This window comes from Colossoma macropomum, unplaced genomic scaffold (genome assembly GCF_904425465.1).
Source record: "Colossoma macropomum unplaced genomic scaffold, Colossoma_macropomum, whole genome shotgun sequence".
NCBI classification, from domain to species: domain Eukaryota; kingdom Metazoa; phylum Chordata; class Actinopteri; order Characiformes; family Serrasalmidae; genus Colossoma; species Colossoma macropomum.
In genome coordinates this window covers 27698946-27716085 of record NW_023494791.1, presented here as the reverse complement: position 1 = coordinate 27716085, position 17140 = coordinate 27698946, and the positions used below count along the sequence as shown (strand labels likewise).

Genomic DNA, 17140 nt, shown 5'->3' with positions numbered 1-17140 from the left:
CATTTTATCAGCTCCACTTACTATATAGGTCCACTCTATTAGACACTCCTACCTTGTCAGTCCACCTTCTAGATGTAAAGTCAGAGACGATAGCTCATCTGCTGCTGCACAGTTTTTGTTGGTCACCCTCTAGTCTTTCTTCAGTGGTCACAGGATGCTGCCCACAGGACACTGTTGGCTGGATATTTTTCGTTGGTGGGCTATTCTCAGTCCAGCAGGTACACTGAGGTGTTTAAAAAGCACTGCTGCGTCTGATCCACTCAGACCAGCACAACACACACTAAAACACCACCAGTGCAGTGTTACTGCAGTGCTGAGAATGATCCACCACTCAAATAGTACCTGCTCTGTGAGGGTCCATGGGGGTCCTGACCACTGAAGAACAGGGTAAAAGGGGGCTAACAAAGTATGCAGAGAAACAGATGGACTACAGTCTGTAATTGTAGAACTACAAAGTGCACCTATATAGTAAGTGGAGCTGATAAAATGGACAATGAGCATAGAAACAAGAAGGTGGTCATAATGTTATGCCTCATCAGTGTACTTCAAATGATACACATATACCCAAATACACCTATGAACTAAAGATAGCATACTGTGCTATTGCCTCACATGCAATACAGTAAGGCTGGCCTGATTTATTTGAATACTTGAATGTTTATTCATTATGTTTGCATTCGTTTCTCTGTTTAGTATTTGAAGGCTTTTTTTTATAGGGGCTGGTAACTCCATCAAAAATGTTAAAATTCAAAGATTTCAATTATCATTGTGACTTGATTATCATTAACCAAAATCAGATTTGAAGGAAAAAACAAAAACAACAACAAAAAAAAAAAAAAAACTTTAGTCACATTTTATTTTAATGGTCTTTATTTAATTTAATACATTCCATTACATTCAACTTCAAATTCAGTTTCTTTTAGTATATAATTTGTTGAATATTATTTAAAGACAGACTGAGCATCTACAAATCATCTACAGTATACTATCAAAATAAAGTGTTACCAAAAATCTAAACAATATTTTAAATGGAGTGAAAAGCTAGAGAAACTTCAATTTTCCTGCTGGGTGTTTCAGACCGCATGCTGATTGGCAGTGGCATAGCCATGGCAAGGTAATCCTATGTCAGAACACTTTTTTCCTCTTTTTGATGCTTCTGTTTTCTGGCAGTGGACATACTGTGTGATAAATTATGGAGTTAAGTTAAGTTATGGGGTTAAGTTTAACCATGAGTGTGGTAGTGTTAGTAGCAATTTATCATTTGCTAAAATAACTATAGTACTGTGGCTAGGTGCATAGGACAGGCAAAAAAAAATTAAAGAAATATGGAATAAAGGATTTAATTAAAAGTTAATTTACTTGCATACTCTGTCCTGCAACATCAGACACCCAGTGACAATGGTGAGACACAGAATCAGATCCATTAACAAACTGCTCTCAAATGTCTCAAAAGTTTCACTTGTGTGAAATTGTGGAACTGATTGGTTGAAATGCTCCCATTCCCCTTTAACTTAAGGTAAAATAATGGTGACACATTCATCTTTCATGAAGTAGACACTGCAGACATGTTTTTAAAATTACATTTTTGGTAACACTATAATAAAGGAACATGAACTGGCAGTAATTAAGGCATTTACTAATGAATAACTAATCAGAAAGTAATAAGTCATTAATCAGGAACAAGTGAATAAGTCATATTTTAACAACCACAAGACTAAATTATTAACACGTACTAATGAATGAAGATGAAGGTAATAAAGGCTTTATTCAGTGCCTCAATTAATCAGGAATTCATGTGTTAATTAAGCATACAAAAAGAATGTTAGTACACATTGGTGAACTGCTAGAAGCTCTGTTAGTTTCATTCTATTCATGCAATTTATGATTACCTATGTCATACTGCAATGTCATACTGTTACAATAGAAACATAAACTGTTGTATGTTTAATAAACTGTAAACTAGTTTATTTACTGAAAATAGGCATTTGATTTAATTAAAACTGTGAATTATCTTAATATATGCCACAGTTATTCTGAGAAATACCACCTTCAGAAAATGAAATGTGTTTCCCATTATACATCTATTATTCTTTTTAAAAAATTTGCTATATCTAAATGTTTTATTAATGGAAACACAGCATTTTGCAATGTAACACTTAAACTGTTTCCACAGCTGGAATTTACTGCTATTTTTCTTTGCCAGTAAATGGCAGTAATTGCGTTAAATGCTATATGTCAAGCGGCCATAGAGTCTTGAGTGAATATCTCTAGTACAACGTTTAAGAGAAGCGAATGAAAATAAGTTCACATTTTTCTTACTTTTAAAGGTGAGTTTTGCATATACATACTGTATTATATAAGTAATTTACATCGCAGATATAATATTTACACATGGTATTGTTGTCTGAGTGTTGTGAGTGCTAGTATGTATGTTCATGCCTCACCTCTTTTTAGACTAAGGAGTAAAACTTGCAACTGTTATCTGTGGTGAAACAGAATGGATTTGAAGGAACTATTATTTCTAAATTCGTTATAAAGTAGCTTAAATATTTGGTTTGGTGCTTAGTTATTTGCAATAAACCTTTTTGGTTTTAATAATAAGGTGTTTGTGTTTCTCACGAGCGTCGTGTGATTATAGTAGTAAAATGTGGCGTCAGGCACGTCTATTCTGTCTGGTTAAAATCACGTTAATTTTATGCTGCTTGGTTCATTTGTTATTCCTCCTTTGACAGAGACTCTTATTGTGAAGGGCTATATGTGCGGTGGCAGTGCTTCACAGGGCCTTGTAGTAAACAGACTGAGCCGAGACAGCGAAGGGCGCGCTAACTGCCGAGCGCTAACCTAGTGCCATATTCTCCTCTTTCTTTTGTACTTCATTCTGAGTTTTTCAGTAAAGCTGAGTCACAGACTCGATCTTCAACTTGTGAGTTATTTGGAAACACCGCTGCAGTATGAATATCTTTGTGACTTTAATTAGCTAGCAGTTCTGTCCGTTTTACAGATGTTTGTAGAACTACAGAACCAGTATTGGTTTCTCTTCATTTTCCGTGTTACAGTGACATATTCACATGCTCTAGTTTTGTATATTGTGTAGAAGTCATAAGATGATAATAAAATATGCTTTTTTATTCCTGTGAATTTCGTCAATGTCATGTTTTCATATGAACCATGTTGTAGATCCTTCATCACTGTTCTTGAGAGGTCAAAAGAATGACTGTCAGTTTGGTAAGTAAAATGATTAACCCCTGCTATTTTATTAGCTCATGAACTCATCATGAAGAATTAGTATATAATCAGTAATAAATTGTGATTCGCTCATCACTTTCAGGGGCACGAACATTAATTCATTATGAAGAATCAGTATTTAATGAGTAATAAAGTGTGACTGGTTCATCACTTTACTTTAGGGGGCACAAACATTATGAATTCATCATGGGTTATCAGTAATTATACATATCAAAGTTGACTTTGATAGGCATAATATTCCAGAGCACTGTGTCTCAGGGGGATCTCGTGACAACATAAATTAACACATGAATTCCTAATAAATTCAGGCACTGAGTAAAGCCTTTATTACCTTCATCTTCATTGATTAGTACATGCGTTAGTAATTTAGTCTTGTGGTTGTTAATATATGACTTATTCATTTGTTCCTGATTAATGACTCATTACTTTCTGATCTGCCAGTTCATGTACCACATTTTTAAATTACTGTTTCAAAGGTCAGTGTGTTACCACCATTTTACCACAGTTAAGAGGAGTGGGAGCACTTTAAATTTTCAGATAATAATAATAATAATAATAATAATAATAATGAAAACACTTTACCCTGGTGTACCTTGCATCTGCAACAGATTTAATGACTGAATTTAAATATTCAGTGATTATTAGAGCTAGACCTTCAGTTTACGCCATAAATGTCAAAAATTTGTCACATCCTGAAGAAAAAGAATCCACTTCTATGACAAAGGTAGTTCCTGCTAGCGTCCTTATGGTATTCCAACAGTTTGTTAGCGCTAAGATAATGACAATTTGCATGAACTGTTTTTGACTGTTGTAGATTAAACATGGATACTTGAAGCTTAAGTTCTATGTTTTACTTAAAGCCTATGGCAGATTTTACCTTGCAGTTTCACAGTGACTTTCAGCAGAGAGGCCTCTACTGGTTTTCCAGTTCTAACAACCCACGCATTAGGCTGCCACTCATATTCACAGTTAGTGACGTATCTAGGACTTCCAGAAGGCCTAAAAGTGACATTTTTCTCACGAAATTGGTCCCATCTAATGGAAATGATTACGTGTTATTGATTCCTTTGTCAATGTGTAATTACTCATACTGATGGTTAATCTGACGTGTTAGGACCACTCTTCAGTCCTTGATGTCCTAACCAATCGGAGAGCTTGTTTAGCTATTATCTACCTAGATACCACAGAGGAAAACATTTCCTAATTTTTCACTGGGCATTTGAAGAATTTAGCCCTTGTTTCCATCCAAAACTTAACAAAACACAAGTAGACTGTGATACTTGTAGAGTTTAAATACAAGCATGATTCTGTTGAATAGAAATGTACTTTTTTTAGTTCCCAGAAATGATTATGAAATCATCTTGAAAGCCTCTGCAAATATGTAAGTATAGTGATTCTAGTACCCTTTTATTTTCACCACATATTGTATAGCAAAACTTAAATATTTATAAGCAAAAGTCACCCTTACTGCTGAGACAGCAGTACCCGTGGTGCTCTGCACTTGCTGCTTTGCATGGCCATGCCTCCCAAGCATCCACGGCTTAATGGGCCGGTACACCAGTCAGCCGTTTCGGCAGCCTAAAAAAAATCTGGGCAGGGTCCGAACAAAGTCCGGGCAGAGAGTCCCAGGAATGACGTCCCCTCCCCTCCTAATCACCTTGCAAAAGGGGCTACAGAGTGTCGCAAGCAAAACACAATGCAAGCATATGCCTATGTGCATTTGAGCTCCAACACTCAGCCGTGACCAACCACACCATCGTGCCTTGCTTCACTGCCTCCAGCCTCCAGCCACGCCACACATGCCACATCTAGGCATTGGCGCCGGTAGTTTCTCATGGTCAGCCATCATCCTCCAGCTGGGCACCACTGTCGAGCCTCATCATGCCATCTTGACTCTTCCACTACTCTTCGCCGCGCTGCTCCTCTCTCGCAGTCCTCGGCTGGACTTTTCCATCATTTTGCCACTGAGTTTGTCATTCCCCACCAGTCTGCAAGGGGATGACCCTACTTCTGACCCCAGTGTGGCATTAGCGTAGAAGTAGAAGGTGCGGAAACATAGCACTTCGAACGAGTGCTCTTTTACTGACATAGCAGACGGGGAGACCCGCCGCTCAGCGCAGCTAAACAGCTGTGCTGCAGGGTAGGTCACCTCCAGCAACATATATCCAGTCCATGGTGACCACTAGACCTACCCAACCTGTCCCAAAGCCCAGCACAGAAGATCACAAACAACACATATGCACATCCCTAAGCCCACAGCAACTATTTATAAATTAAAGTCTCTCTTACTACAGTCACGGCAGTACCTGTGGCGCTCCACATGGCCATGCCTCCCGTGCATCTATAGCCAAACGAGCCGGAAGCAGGACAGAACAATATTTTGATCTGTAGTAATGAAAGATGCATTCCAGCGACAAATACTTACGTGACACACACATGATGTCATTCGAATTATCAGTGGATGTGGGGATGCAGCTTATGTACAGTGCAGTCCTATGAAAATTTGTAGTGATGCTAAGCAAACAGTGTAAAGGTAGTGTCAACCCGTATGGTTTACCCATATAAAATAACACTGTAAAAAATGAGTTCATTGAACTTCAAATAACTTCAAAGTTAACAGAATGTAAAACACATTATTGTTCTGTTAACTTACTATTAGATATTCAATGAATTCAAAATTTTAAGTCAACCAGATGACTTCCTTTTTTAAGTTAAAACATTGAATCATTTTTACAGTGCAGTTTTGTCACAGTTTTGGAGGTAAAGAGCCGTGTTAAGTTCTGATGCGGGAAATCTAGCTGAAACAGCTTTCCCAGTTTAGGCTGAGGCAAATAAACATTCTTCACTTTTACCTCTTAGGTCCTTATATGCCAATCTTGATTGAGGAATGTCCAGACAGCTTCATTAAATAAACCTGGCAGCAGAGACATCCCTATAAGCTCCTAGTTTGGTTAAGGTCTAAAGGGTCGCAAAGAGGCCATGTGCTATGAGGAAGTAAACAGATTTACACTTGTTTGACAGATTAGACTACTGTAATGTGTTATTGGCTGGATACCCTGCTTTCTCTCTAAATAGTATATACTATTACTCTACTATATACTCTAAATTGCTATACTGAAATAGATCAAGTAAATATATTGAAATTACCCAGAATCAGGGCTGGGAAATGCAACATTGCATGTCCCTCTTGTGTTACCTGTTATCAAAATGCCTTTAGTCAGGGGTGTTGGCTGGGCATGCAAAGATCAGAGGCTCAGCCTAGTTCAGCTTAGTTCTGAGTTCTTTTGGCATATCATCCCCCATATGTTTTTTTATTAACCTGTAAAATGTGCAGTTGCTACTTTTTCCTTTGTTTAATGTATAATAATGTGCAGTGGTTCAGCAATGTTGATTGGCATGTCTTATAAACAAAATCATAAAAAAAATAGATATTTAAAGTGTTATGTTTGCGTGTTTGTTCCTGTTGCCCTTTCTGGATTTGACATTTGGATAATGATTCAAACAGTAAAGCCTTTTTTCTCTTTTTTATCTGCGAGTGTTGAATAGTGAATCAGTGAAACTCTTCTTATCTAAAAGCTAACAAGAGACAATATTTTAAATATAAAAATAAAATACAGCATTCCATCTGGGTACATTTGTGTCCTCAAAAACATTGAGGTCTGTAGCCTGCTCTGAGCCCTACAGGCCTTATAAAACATTGGGTTAACATTTTTAAAAGCTTGTACTGTATTATAAAGAACGGATCTGACAAAAATCTCCAAAATTAGTTAGTAAAAACTCACACCACAGCACACATCACACCACACATATCTTTATACAACATGTTTATCTTTCTTTATCTTAACTTATTAACAATTTTGAGCTTTTTATTTAGTAACAACCTAAAAATGAACATGTATTTTTTTTTTGAAAGTACAACTTGTTACCACAGTATTACCATATTATTTCAAAGTGTCATTTGAAATGACCCCTGAGTGAACAGCACAGAATAGTAGGTATTCATTTCCAGTTCCCACAGTGCCGTACAATATTTGTCATGTTTAAGATAACATTTGGTGAAATGTTTGTATTGCAACAAATTTTTGCATGAAAACAATTGCAGTACCGCCATGGCCCACTGGGGGGTGTGTCCACTGGTTGAAAACCACTCTTGTATATGTTTAAATAAAATGTGTTGGCTTAACTGAATATCAATTGTTTATAAATATGTAAAGATGTAAAATCTTAATCTGGTCTTGGTCTTATCTGTCTCAACCACTCCTGGTCTCTGCTCTGTTTTGAGTCAGAATTGACTACTAAAAGTCTTGGTCTTGACTCACACTCGATGTGTCCTGGTCTTGATTGGACATAGATCTAGCGATCTGGACTACAACACTAATTAGGGCCCTGTTGTAAGAGCATCTTATTAATAAACAAGGCTGTTGTGCATAAGATGTTCATTTTAGGTAATCTGAAGCTTTTGGACAAAATTATTAAAAAATATGCTTGCAGTACAAAAACATACTGTAGCAAGTTTGGTAAATGTTATAAGTTTATTCTGATTGTTCTGCTGTGGTTATTTTCTGTTTTTTTTCTTACAAGAACTCTAATTGTGATGCATTCTGGGATTGTGTTGATGCTTAGTGCAGCAAGACAGCAGGGAGTTGAGGCTGCCAGGCGACCAAGACATAGTTTAGGCTTAGAGCCCTCTGTTAGCATTTCCCCTTCCATGTATGAGGCAAGGCAGAAAGCCAGAGACAGCCTTTAATAAAGTCTACTGTTGTGGAAAAACTGTGTGCCTCCTTCCACAGTGGTTATTATGTACAGTGTTTTTTTCTCAGTTGTGATCTGGCTATGAATCTTGATAGTCCATGCAAATTGAATTAGCTGAAAAAGCTGAAGCACTATATTAGTTAAAAACATTTTTAAGTGCCACAATAGTGCCATTGAGCAGAGCAGTACTTGTAATGGAGAAAATATGTTGTACCTCATCATAGTTAATGAGAGTTGCTGTTGGAATGTTTGGTCCAAGTGGTCTGCTTGCTTCCCCCCCATAAGTCAGCTTCTATGAAGGATAGGGATGAATGAAATGAGCATAAACAGGCTACCTAAACACAGCAGCTCAAACGTGTGATTGTTACTGTGTCACTCGTGTATTATGTGGACATATGTGATAGGTGACATACATTCTCAGAAACCCAAAGAGGGTGCCAGAGGACATGTAATAATCAGTATACAATTCAGAGACCTTCAAATAGCTCAGATATGCAGAATATAGAAAACCTTATGAGCACATGGATAGTTACACTGTATACGAATGTGGATGAATCAGGAATTGTATCATATTCTGTTGATATAAGTTAAATTTGTAATATTAACCCTTGTGTGGTGTTCATGTTTTTGTTACTCAGTGGTCTGGTGGACCCACTGCATTATTGTTTTTTTTAAATCAATACAGCCATAACAATTTGTGTAAAAATACCAGATGTTTAAAATATCACAAGTGGCCAGTGTAGTGTTCTCCTTTAGCAGCTGTAGCCAGTCAGCAGCCTGTCCATGTTGTCCACCCTCACATACACGCACACATACACAATTGCATACACACACAGACACACACACGGACTAACAGCAGGCCATGTAGGAGGAGAACAGAGTGACGGGACACAGCACCTCCACACTTTTATTCCTTGCGCGTTCACCCCAACACCACTTGTATAATATAAATGTGTAGGGGGTGTACAGTGTGGAGTCATTGAAAATGTGTTATTTTATATGTTCTTCACAGAAAATGAGCAAAGGCCAAGGAATCTGAGGTTGAAATAATAATAAATCGCATCATTTTTTTCTTTTGGTAAACATTGAAAATGGGTCCCACAGACCTGAACACCACACAAGGATTAAATTAATAAGTGAAAAATAAACCTGGTCTTAAAGAAAGACCAAATAAGTCTGTGTTTTAATGGAAATGCCGGTTCATATAATTGGCTGAAATTTATCACATGCTGTCCTGTCATGTTTAGTTAAAATTTAAAATGCATTAAATTATTCTAATAATGATGAAGGAACATTCTTCAATAAATACAACTTACACTTAATAAACATAGCAAGGAAGTCATTACAAGGATCTAAGGTTTAGGTTTGGTTTAAACATTTGTCTCACTGCCCAAGCCACACAGTGCACAGTACAGTCACAGTGCAGTCACAGTTTTACATTAAAGCAAAGGAAAAGCACACAAAAAGATGTTACGCATACATTTAACTATACATATTCAGCAGAAGTACTTACAGTTGAAGTCATAAGTTTACATACACTTAGGTTGAAGTCATTAAAACTCATATTTATCATGTCCACAGATTCTATGTCAATGAACTATAGTTTCAGCAAGGTGATTAGGATATCTACTTTGTACATGACACAAGCAATTTTTCCAACAAATGTTTACAAACAGAATATTTCAATCATTGAAATATTATATAGTAAAATGGATTTACTATATAAAATTCCAGTTGGTCAGAAGTTTACATACATTAAGTTGACTATGCCTTTAAATAGCTTGGAAATTTCCAGAAAATGATGTCATGGCTTTAGGAGCTTTTGATAGGGTAAATTACATCTTTTGAATTAATTGAAGGTGTACCTGTGGCAGTATTTCAAGGCCTACCCTTAAGGCCTACTTGCCTCTTTGCTTGACATCATGGGAAAATAAAAAGAAATCAGCCAAGGCATCAGAAAAAGAATTGTGAACCTCCACAAGTCTAGGACGTCCTTGGGAGCAATTTCCAAACACCTGTACCACGTTCATCTGTTCAAATGATAATATGCACGTTTGAACACCATGGGACCACACAGCCATCATACCTTTCAGGAAGAACAACAGCAAACAACCTTGTGAAGATGCTGGAGGAAACAGGTGCAAAACTATCTATTTCAAGTGAAAAATGTGTCCTATATCAACATGGTCTAAAAGGCCACTCAGCAAGGAAAAAGCCATTGCTCCAAAACCACCAAAAAAATAAGCCAGGTTACAGTTTGCAACTACACAAGGGGACAAAGATCTTACTTTTTGGAGAAATGTCCCCTGGTCTGATGAAACAAAAAATGGAAATGTTTGGCCATAATGACCATCATTATGTATAGAGAAAAAGGGGAAGGCTTGCAAGCCAAAGAACACCATCCAAACTGTGAAGATGGGGGTGGCAGCCTCGTGTTTTGGGGGTGCTTTGCTGCAGAAGAGACTGGTGCAATTCACAAAAATAAAAATAGATGGCATTATGAGGAAGGAATATTATGTGGAGATATTGAAGAAACATCTTGAGACATCAGCCAGAACACAAAGCTTGGGCGCAAATGGGTCTTCTAAATAGATAATGACTCCAAGCATGCTTCCAATGTTGTGGCAAAATGGCTTAAGGATAACAAAGTGACAGTAATGGATTGGCCATCACAAAGCCCTGACCTTAATCCCATAGAAAATTTATGGGCAGAACTGAAAAAGCAACTTATTCGGACAAGCTCATGTATGCAAACGTGAGCCACTGGGAATGTGATGAAAGAAATAAGGGCTGAAATATACCATTGTCTCTAGTATTATTCTGATATTTCATATTCTTAAAATATACTAGTGATCCGTACTGACCTAAGAGATAGAATGTGTACTAGGATTAAATGTCAGGAATTGTGAAAAAACAATGTGGCTAAGGTGTATGTAAAATTATGACTTTACCTCTATATTGACATAACACTCTTACTGTTTTATTATTATCTATTAAATGACAAGTGAATGATTGCAGATGTATATTCACAAATATTGCAAACAATTTTGTAATTTTTGTAATTTTATGACATCTGAGATTCTATTTTGAAGGTTGATGAACAGTTTAAAATTAAAATGTTAATTATGTTAATAAAGAAGCCAGTTACAACACTGTAATGTTGCATTATGATTAGGTGTCTAAGCACATAATCATGAAACCCTGTTGTTCTTGTTAGGACTTTTCTTCTTCTTCTTCTTGTTATTATTATTATTTTGATTTTGCCCTGAAACAAATCTGGACCAATTAGCTCCACCAATGTTCTATCTGGAGCACACTCTGTATAATTTTCAATAATTATTAAAGCATGTTGACATTTGTAAACTGTGCTGCCATCATATGCCAAGTAGTCTTTCTGGAACACAGCATTGTTGACAAAGGCACAGTATATGATTCTAGAGAACAATTGCTAAATTGTTGAAAAACAAATATACTCCTCCCTTCAGTGCTCCTTCAGAAGCTCGGCTACCCACGTCAATGGACACGCATTGCCAAGGCGAACAACATGATCCGCATTGTCAAGGCATGTGTTGACTTGGTGGCTATAAAACCCTTTGCAAACATTGTGCGGAAAAATACCATGATATAACATTAGAGACAACAGCAACACAGCAAGTAATGTAACTAATGTTAGCTAGGTTGTGGATTAGCAAACTGTAACTACAATTGCTGCTGCACTGCAAACCAGTTGCTATCACAAATGTTAGCAAATGGGACAAAACAGTAGTGACCTCCTGTGACCTATCCCTTTTCATTCCTTTCAACTCTCGATGAAACTGGAGTCAGCTTCTTTTTCGCCAGCTTCTTGTTCATATTTTCCCATTTCACCTTAAATGTTGCAGCAGTTACATTCCTCCACCTCAGCTTCTTGTTCCTCCTGCACAATATAAGGTGCAGTAGAAAAATCCAAATAACTTTAGCATTGTCAACTTTCGGAGGTCTCTCCATCGTTGAAATGTTCTTGCCTGATCCAAGAACTTCTTTTTCAGTCTTTCTTGTTTCCTTTGTTTTTCAGATCTTCTCCTCTTTTACTGTTTCTTGGCCATCTCTCCTTCTTGACCATGCGTGGAGTTCAGCACAAAGCCTGATTACTTCCCCCTGTCCTGTGCACGAGCACAAACACCCCCTGCTGCTAAATGGCTGGAATAGTGCTGTGTGGCTCAGGACACTTTGTTGATTTCCCATTTACATAGCCAAGGCTTTGTACAACATCAACTTTTTTCCAGTGCACATGCAGAACGCTGAGCTAACAAGGAGATGTTCACTGAATTTGACAAAAAGTGTATTGGATTGAAATCATATATTGCGCCTTTAAACTGCTAAACTTGAGATTTTTTTTTCTGATTTGGATGATACTTGAGAAACATGTTCAAAACAGGCTGTTTCCCAGCATCCACGCACCTGATCAAGCATGATGCACCTTTCACCAGCATAAGAGGACCTTTAAGGTTGACCTAATAATTTGAAAAATGTGACATCCCCTGGCCAATCAGCTTTCATTTGACAGGCTTAACTTTGGACCTTTCGGCACTTTTTAGGCACTTCCTAATAACCACTAAGGTTTCAAAAGAACTGGCCACAAGGGGGTACTACTAAGGTTTCCAACAGCAAAATCAAGTATCTCACTTTCTTAATTTTACTTCAAAATGAAAAAACAAAACAAAAAAATAACAGAACCCATATCATGCACTGCAGTGATCCAAGCAACTTCTCAATTACAAGTATTTTCATAGGCCTCATTGTGCTGATTCATGCTTGTACCCCTATGATTTGTGGATATCTCAGGTGATAGGGAGATTGATAGTTCAACATGTTTGTTTAAATATAATTGTAGTCATTTAAAGTGTTCTTCAACACAAGAATATTTTGCACATTGAATAACCATTTAAAATAACATTCGTAACATATCTTTAATGCTATCTTTAACACATTTGTATAAAACACTTAACATTGGTCAAGTCATGCAAGCAGTGCATCCCCCCCAAAGTTGAAATGAAACACACGCTACTGATATTAGGTAAGATACTTCGTTTTTTCATAGTTTGTTTGGGAGTTAGTTCTATCATCTCATATTATGACTTACTATACAGCCTTTAAACAATGGATAGCTAATTTATTTGTCTTTCATTTTTCTGCTATATCCTATTATGTTGCTTCTAAAAGATGGCATAAGTTTAGTAAACTGAAAGAAGTCACTGAATTGGTTCATAACTTCAAAAAGACATTTTCTAAAACAACCACTATTCCAACAGAAATACTTTCCTACTTTGTGAATATGTATGTATATATACTTGTAAATATACACACACAGACACAGACACACACACACACACACACACACAGTTGGGACGCAGTGCAGGGTAACACTTTCTTTGAAGAGTGTCTACATAACACATTCATATCACCTTACATAAACACTTCATAACATGTTCATGAATGCTTAAATCAACATTCATAAACTATACATGTTTTACATGATATTAATATGGACTACTATGTCATTTTACCAAAAGATGTTTTTCAAAATAAAAGTCCTTTTATTTATTATTTTCAGTGAAACTCCTCGTTTCTGGACTGTCAGCATAAAATGACCTGGCTTTATCCCTTTGGACAGAAAGTGTTTTGACACTTTTTGCCTAGACTTTCAACTTTTTAAAAAATTTTTTTCTCAAGCATTTGTATTTTGCAATATGCTATTCTTTCTGTTTTTTACACTAATTATTCATATATATAATGTACTGTTCATTCAACACTCTATAGATAATTGTGGAAAATGTTACTTAAACTAAGTTTAACTTTCTTGGGGTAAATGCTAACACTGTTATCCCAATTACTTTGGAGGTTTTATTTTTAGTGATGTTCATCCTCACTTACGGTTTTGGAAAAGACACAAGTATAAGCATTGGTTATCCTGTGTAACTGAGGTTAAATGTGACAAGCACTGTTATCACAAGGAATAATTCCTTTTTTGGTATTACTTCAAAGTACAATCGAGTGGTGGCTCTTTGACTTTCCTCACTCAGGGTGCTGATAATTTTGTAAGAAATGTCCTTTATAAATTTGCCTTGCTTTGCCTTCACCATAAAAGTGATGGAAGTAGAAGAAGCTGTTAATATACCATATAGTAAAGTGACATGCAAAGCAGCATTCACAAGTGATTCATAGCATTTTAAGGAGCTGTTAATATACCTTATAGTAAAGTGACATGCAAAGCAACATTCATAAGTGATTCATAGCATTTTTAAGAGATGTTTACAAACCATGTGTATAAATAGTGTTAGTGATTTACAATTAAATATCTACAATTATTTTCCCTACCTTTGCAGCAAGACCCAATGACTGTGAAAAGGAGTCAATAAACACCACAAGTAGGAAGGTCCTTTTTTTTTTTATTGGCAAGACCACTGTTCAGAACAGGCACTTAAACATGCTGCTCAAAATCAAATCGGGAAACTACAAACTCTTCTGAACATGGAACTGCAAAACAGGCAAAAATAAAATAATCCTCCTTTACAGTAAAATGAAGCTCTGATGATCGTTCAACACAGTTTCAATTATAAACGGTCTTAAACACTGGAGTGAATATAGCCTATATCTGCTAATTTACCCTTTAACCCTGCAGGCGTGCAGACTTCTGGTCACAGCAGGACAGTCAACAGTCTTGCCCAGCTAGCTAGTAAGTTAGCTGACAAAAAAGCGAAGGGAAAAATTTAAGACAAACATCGGTAATTTGGATACGAATGGACTTGAATTCATTATCACTCCAGTTGGTTTCCCGATATATTTAATCTGTAACGAGAAACTATCAAATACTGAAAAGTCGCGAGGCTGAAATCAGCTTCTCGTTTGCCAGCTTGTTTTTCGAATTTACCCATTCCACCTTAAATGCTGCAGCAGTTACATTCTGGCACCTCAGGCGCCATTTAAGGTGGAATGGGTAAATTTGAACAAGAAGCTGGTGAACGAGAAGCGACTTCAGCCTCGTAAAAAACAAACTTTGAGAGACAAGATTATTTTACTTTTCGGCAAAGTTTCGTGGTGGAGATGCGAGACATGCGGCTATAGCTGAGCTGAAGGTTAAAGCAGAGTAAAGTAAGTCTTTCGTTTATATACTTTTAGCCTATGTTAGCACATACTGAGACATATTACAGCCAGGATAGTAAAATTATTTTTGTTGACACTTCGCCGACCCCTGGTATAGACTACGTCACTAGCCAAACTTTAGCGAGTGTTTTAAGTGCACCTTGCATTCGGGACTAGCTTGTTTAACGTATCACTCCGCATCGCACTGCTGTGCATCATAAGTAATGCTCATTTAGGCCCACTAGCTAATTACTTCAACTTGACTGGCACGGTCACAAAACAGTAAGCTAAGTTAAATCAGTATCAGTTATTTTAAGTTCGAAAAAAAAGAATGTTGTTAACAAGAGCCGCATAAGGTCTATTAATCTTTGGGGCTTAACTGAATCATGTAACTTAGCTAATTAGGTGACGTTAACATTAGCTTGATGCGTTTTAATAGCTAATGTAAGGTAGCGTTAGCCTGCTAGCTAGTTAGCAAAGTTTCTTGGCTACAGTAACTGATCATAAGCAAAGTAGCTAATTTAACTGCTGTACTGCTAGTTATATATCATACCTCTGCTATGACAGTCTATCTAGCCCACTAACATAACGTTCATGCGCTTTCAGTATAATTAGGCTTATCCTGTATGCGTAGAGTTCCACACATTTGACTGCTCTTGTTTGATCTTTTTATGGCCAGAGGACAGACAACCAGCAGCAGTGCCAGTATCATGATATCTTCAGACTCTTGCAGTGACTTGTGCCGTTTTGTTTATTTTCTTCATATTTTTGTTTTGTTTTTCAGAGAATTTAAAATAATTTCAGTCTAAGAAGAAAAGGAGCAAAGTGAAGGCAATACCCCTTAAGTAATGGCCACATGAGGTGGTGTGTTTTATTTTTCATTTTAGAAAAGAGTTGAAGATTTTATTGAACACATCTGTATTTTGCAGTTCCATGTTCAGAAAAGTTTGTAGTTTCCTGATTTGATTTTGAGCAGCATGTTTAAGTGCCTGTTCTGAACAGTGGTCTTGCCAATAAAAAAAGGACCTTCCTACTTGTGGTGTTTATTGACTCCTTTTCACAGTCATTGGGTCTTGCTGCAAAGGTAAGGAAAATAATTGTAGATATTAATTGTAAATAACTATCACTATTTATACACATGGTCTGTAAACATCTCTTAAAAATGCTATGAATCACTTATGAATGTTGCTTTGCATGTCACTTTACAATAAGGTATATTAACAGCTCCTTAAAATGCTATGAATCACTTATGAATGCTGCTTTGCATGTCACTTTACTATAAGGTATATTAACAGCTCCTTAAAATGCTATGAATCACTTATGAATGCTGCTTTGCATGTCACTTTACTATATGGTATATTAACAGCTTCTTAAAATGCTATGAATCACTTATGAATGTTGTCTTGCATGTCACTTTACTATATGGACAGTGAATTACTCATAAATATGCTATGAACAGTCAGTCAACTTAAAGTCTCTTTGTGTGGTGGTGGGACAGGTCCATAATACTTATCCATTCCATTCAAGATCCACCCATTCATGTAACATGCACTTTAGTGAGGATAATGTGACTTACATCACTTTTATGGTGAAGGCAAAGCAAGGCAAATTTATAAAGGACATTTCTTATAAAATTATCAGCACCCTGAGTGAGGAAAGTCAAAAACCACTCGATTGTACTTTGAAGTAATACCAAAAAAGGAATTATTCCTTGTGATAACAGTGCTTGTCACATTTACCCCAAGAAAGTTAAACTTAGTTTAAGTAACATTTTCCACAATAATGTATAGAGTGTTGAATGAACAGTGCATTTTATATATGAATAATTAGTTTAAAAAGCAGAAAGAATAGCATATTGCAAAATACAAATGCTTGAGAAAAAAAATAAAAAAGAAGTTGAAAGTCTAGGCAAAAAGTGTCAAAACACTTTCTGTCCAAAGGGATAAAGCCAGGTCAATTTATGCTGACAGTCCAGAAACGAGGAGTTTCACTGAAAATAATAAATAAAAGGACTTTTATT

General features: G+C 36.6%; 1 protein-coding gene across 1 annotated transcript in view; it reads right to left on the bottom strand.

Annotated features, from left to right (window-relative positions):
- Nucleotides 1-17140, bottom strand: part of mypn (myopalladin) — a 124495-nt gene that overhangs the window by 16802 nt on the left and 90553 nt on the right. Inside the window, exon 15 of the mRNA XM_036575279.1 lies at nt 8213-8290. Within this exon, the coding sequence (XP_036431172.1) occupies nt 8213-8290 (78 nt within the window). The remainder of the gene's footprint in view (nt 1-8212; nt 8291-17140) is intronic.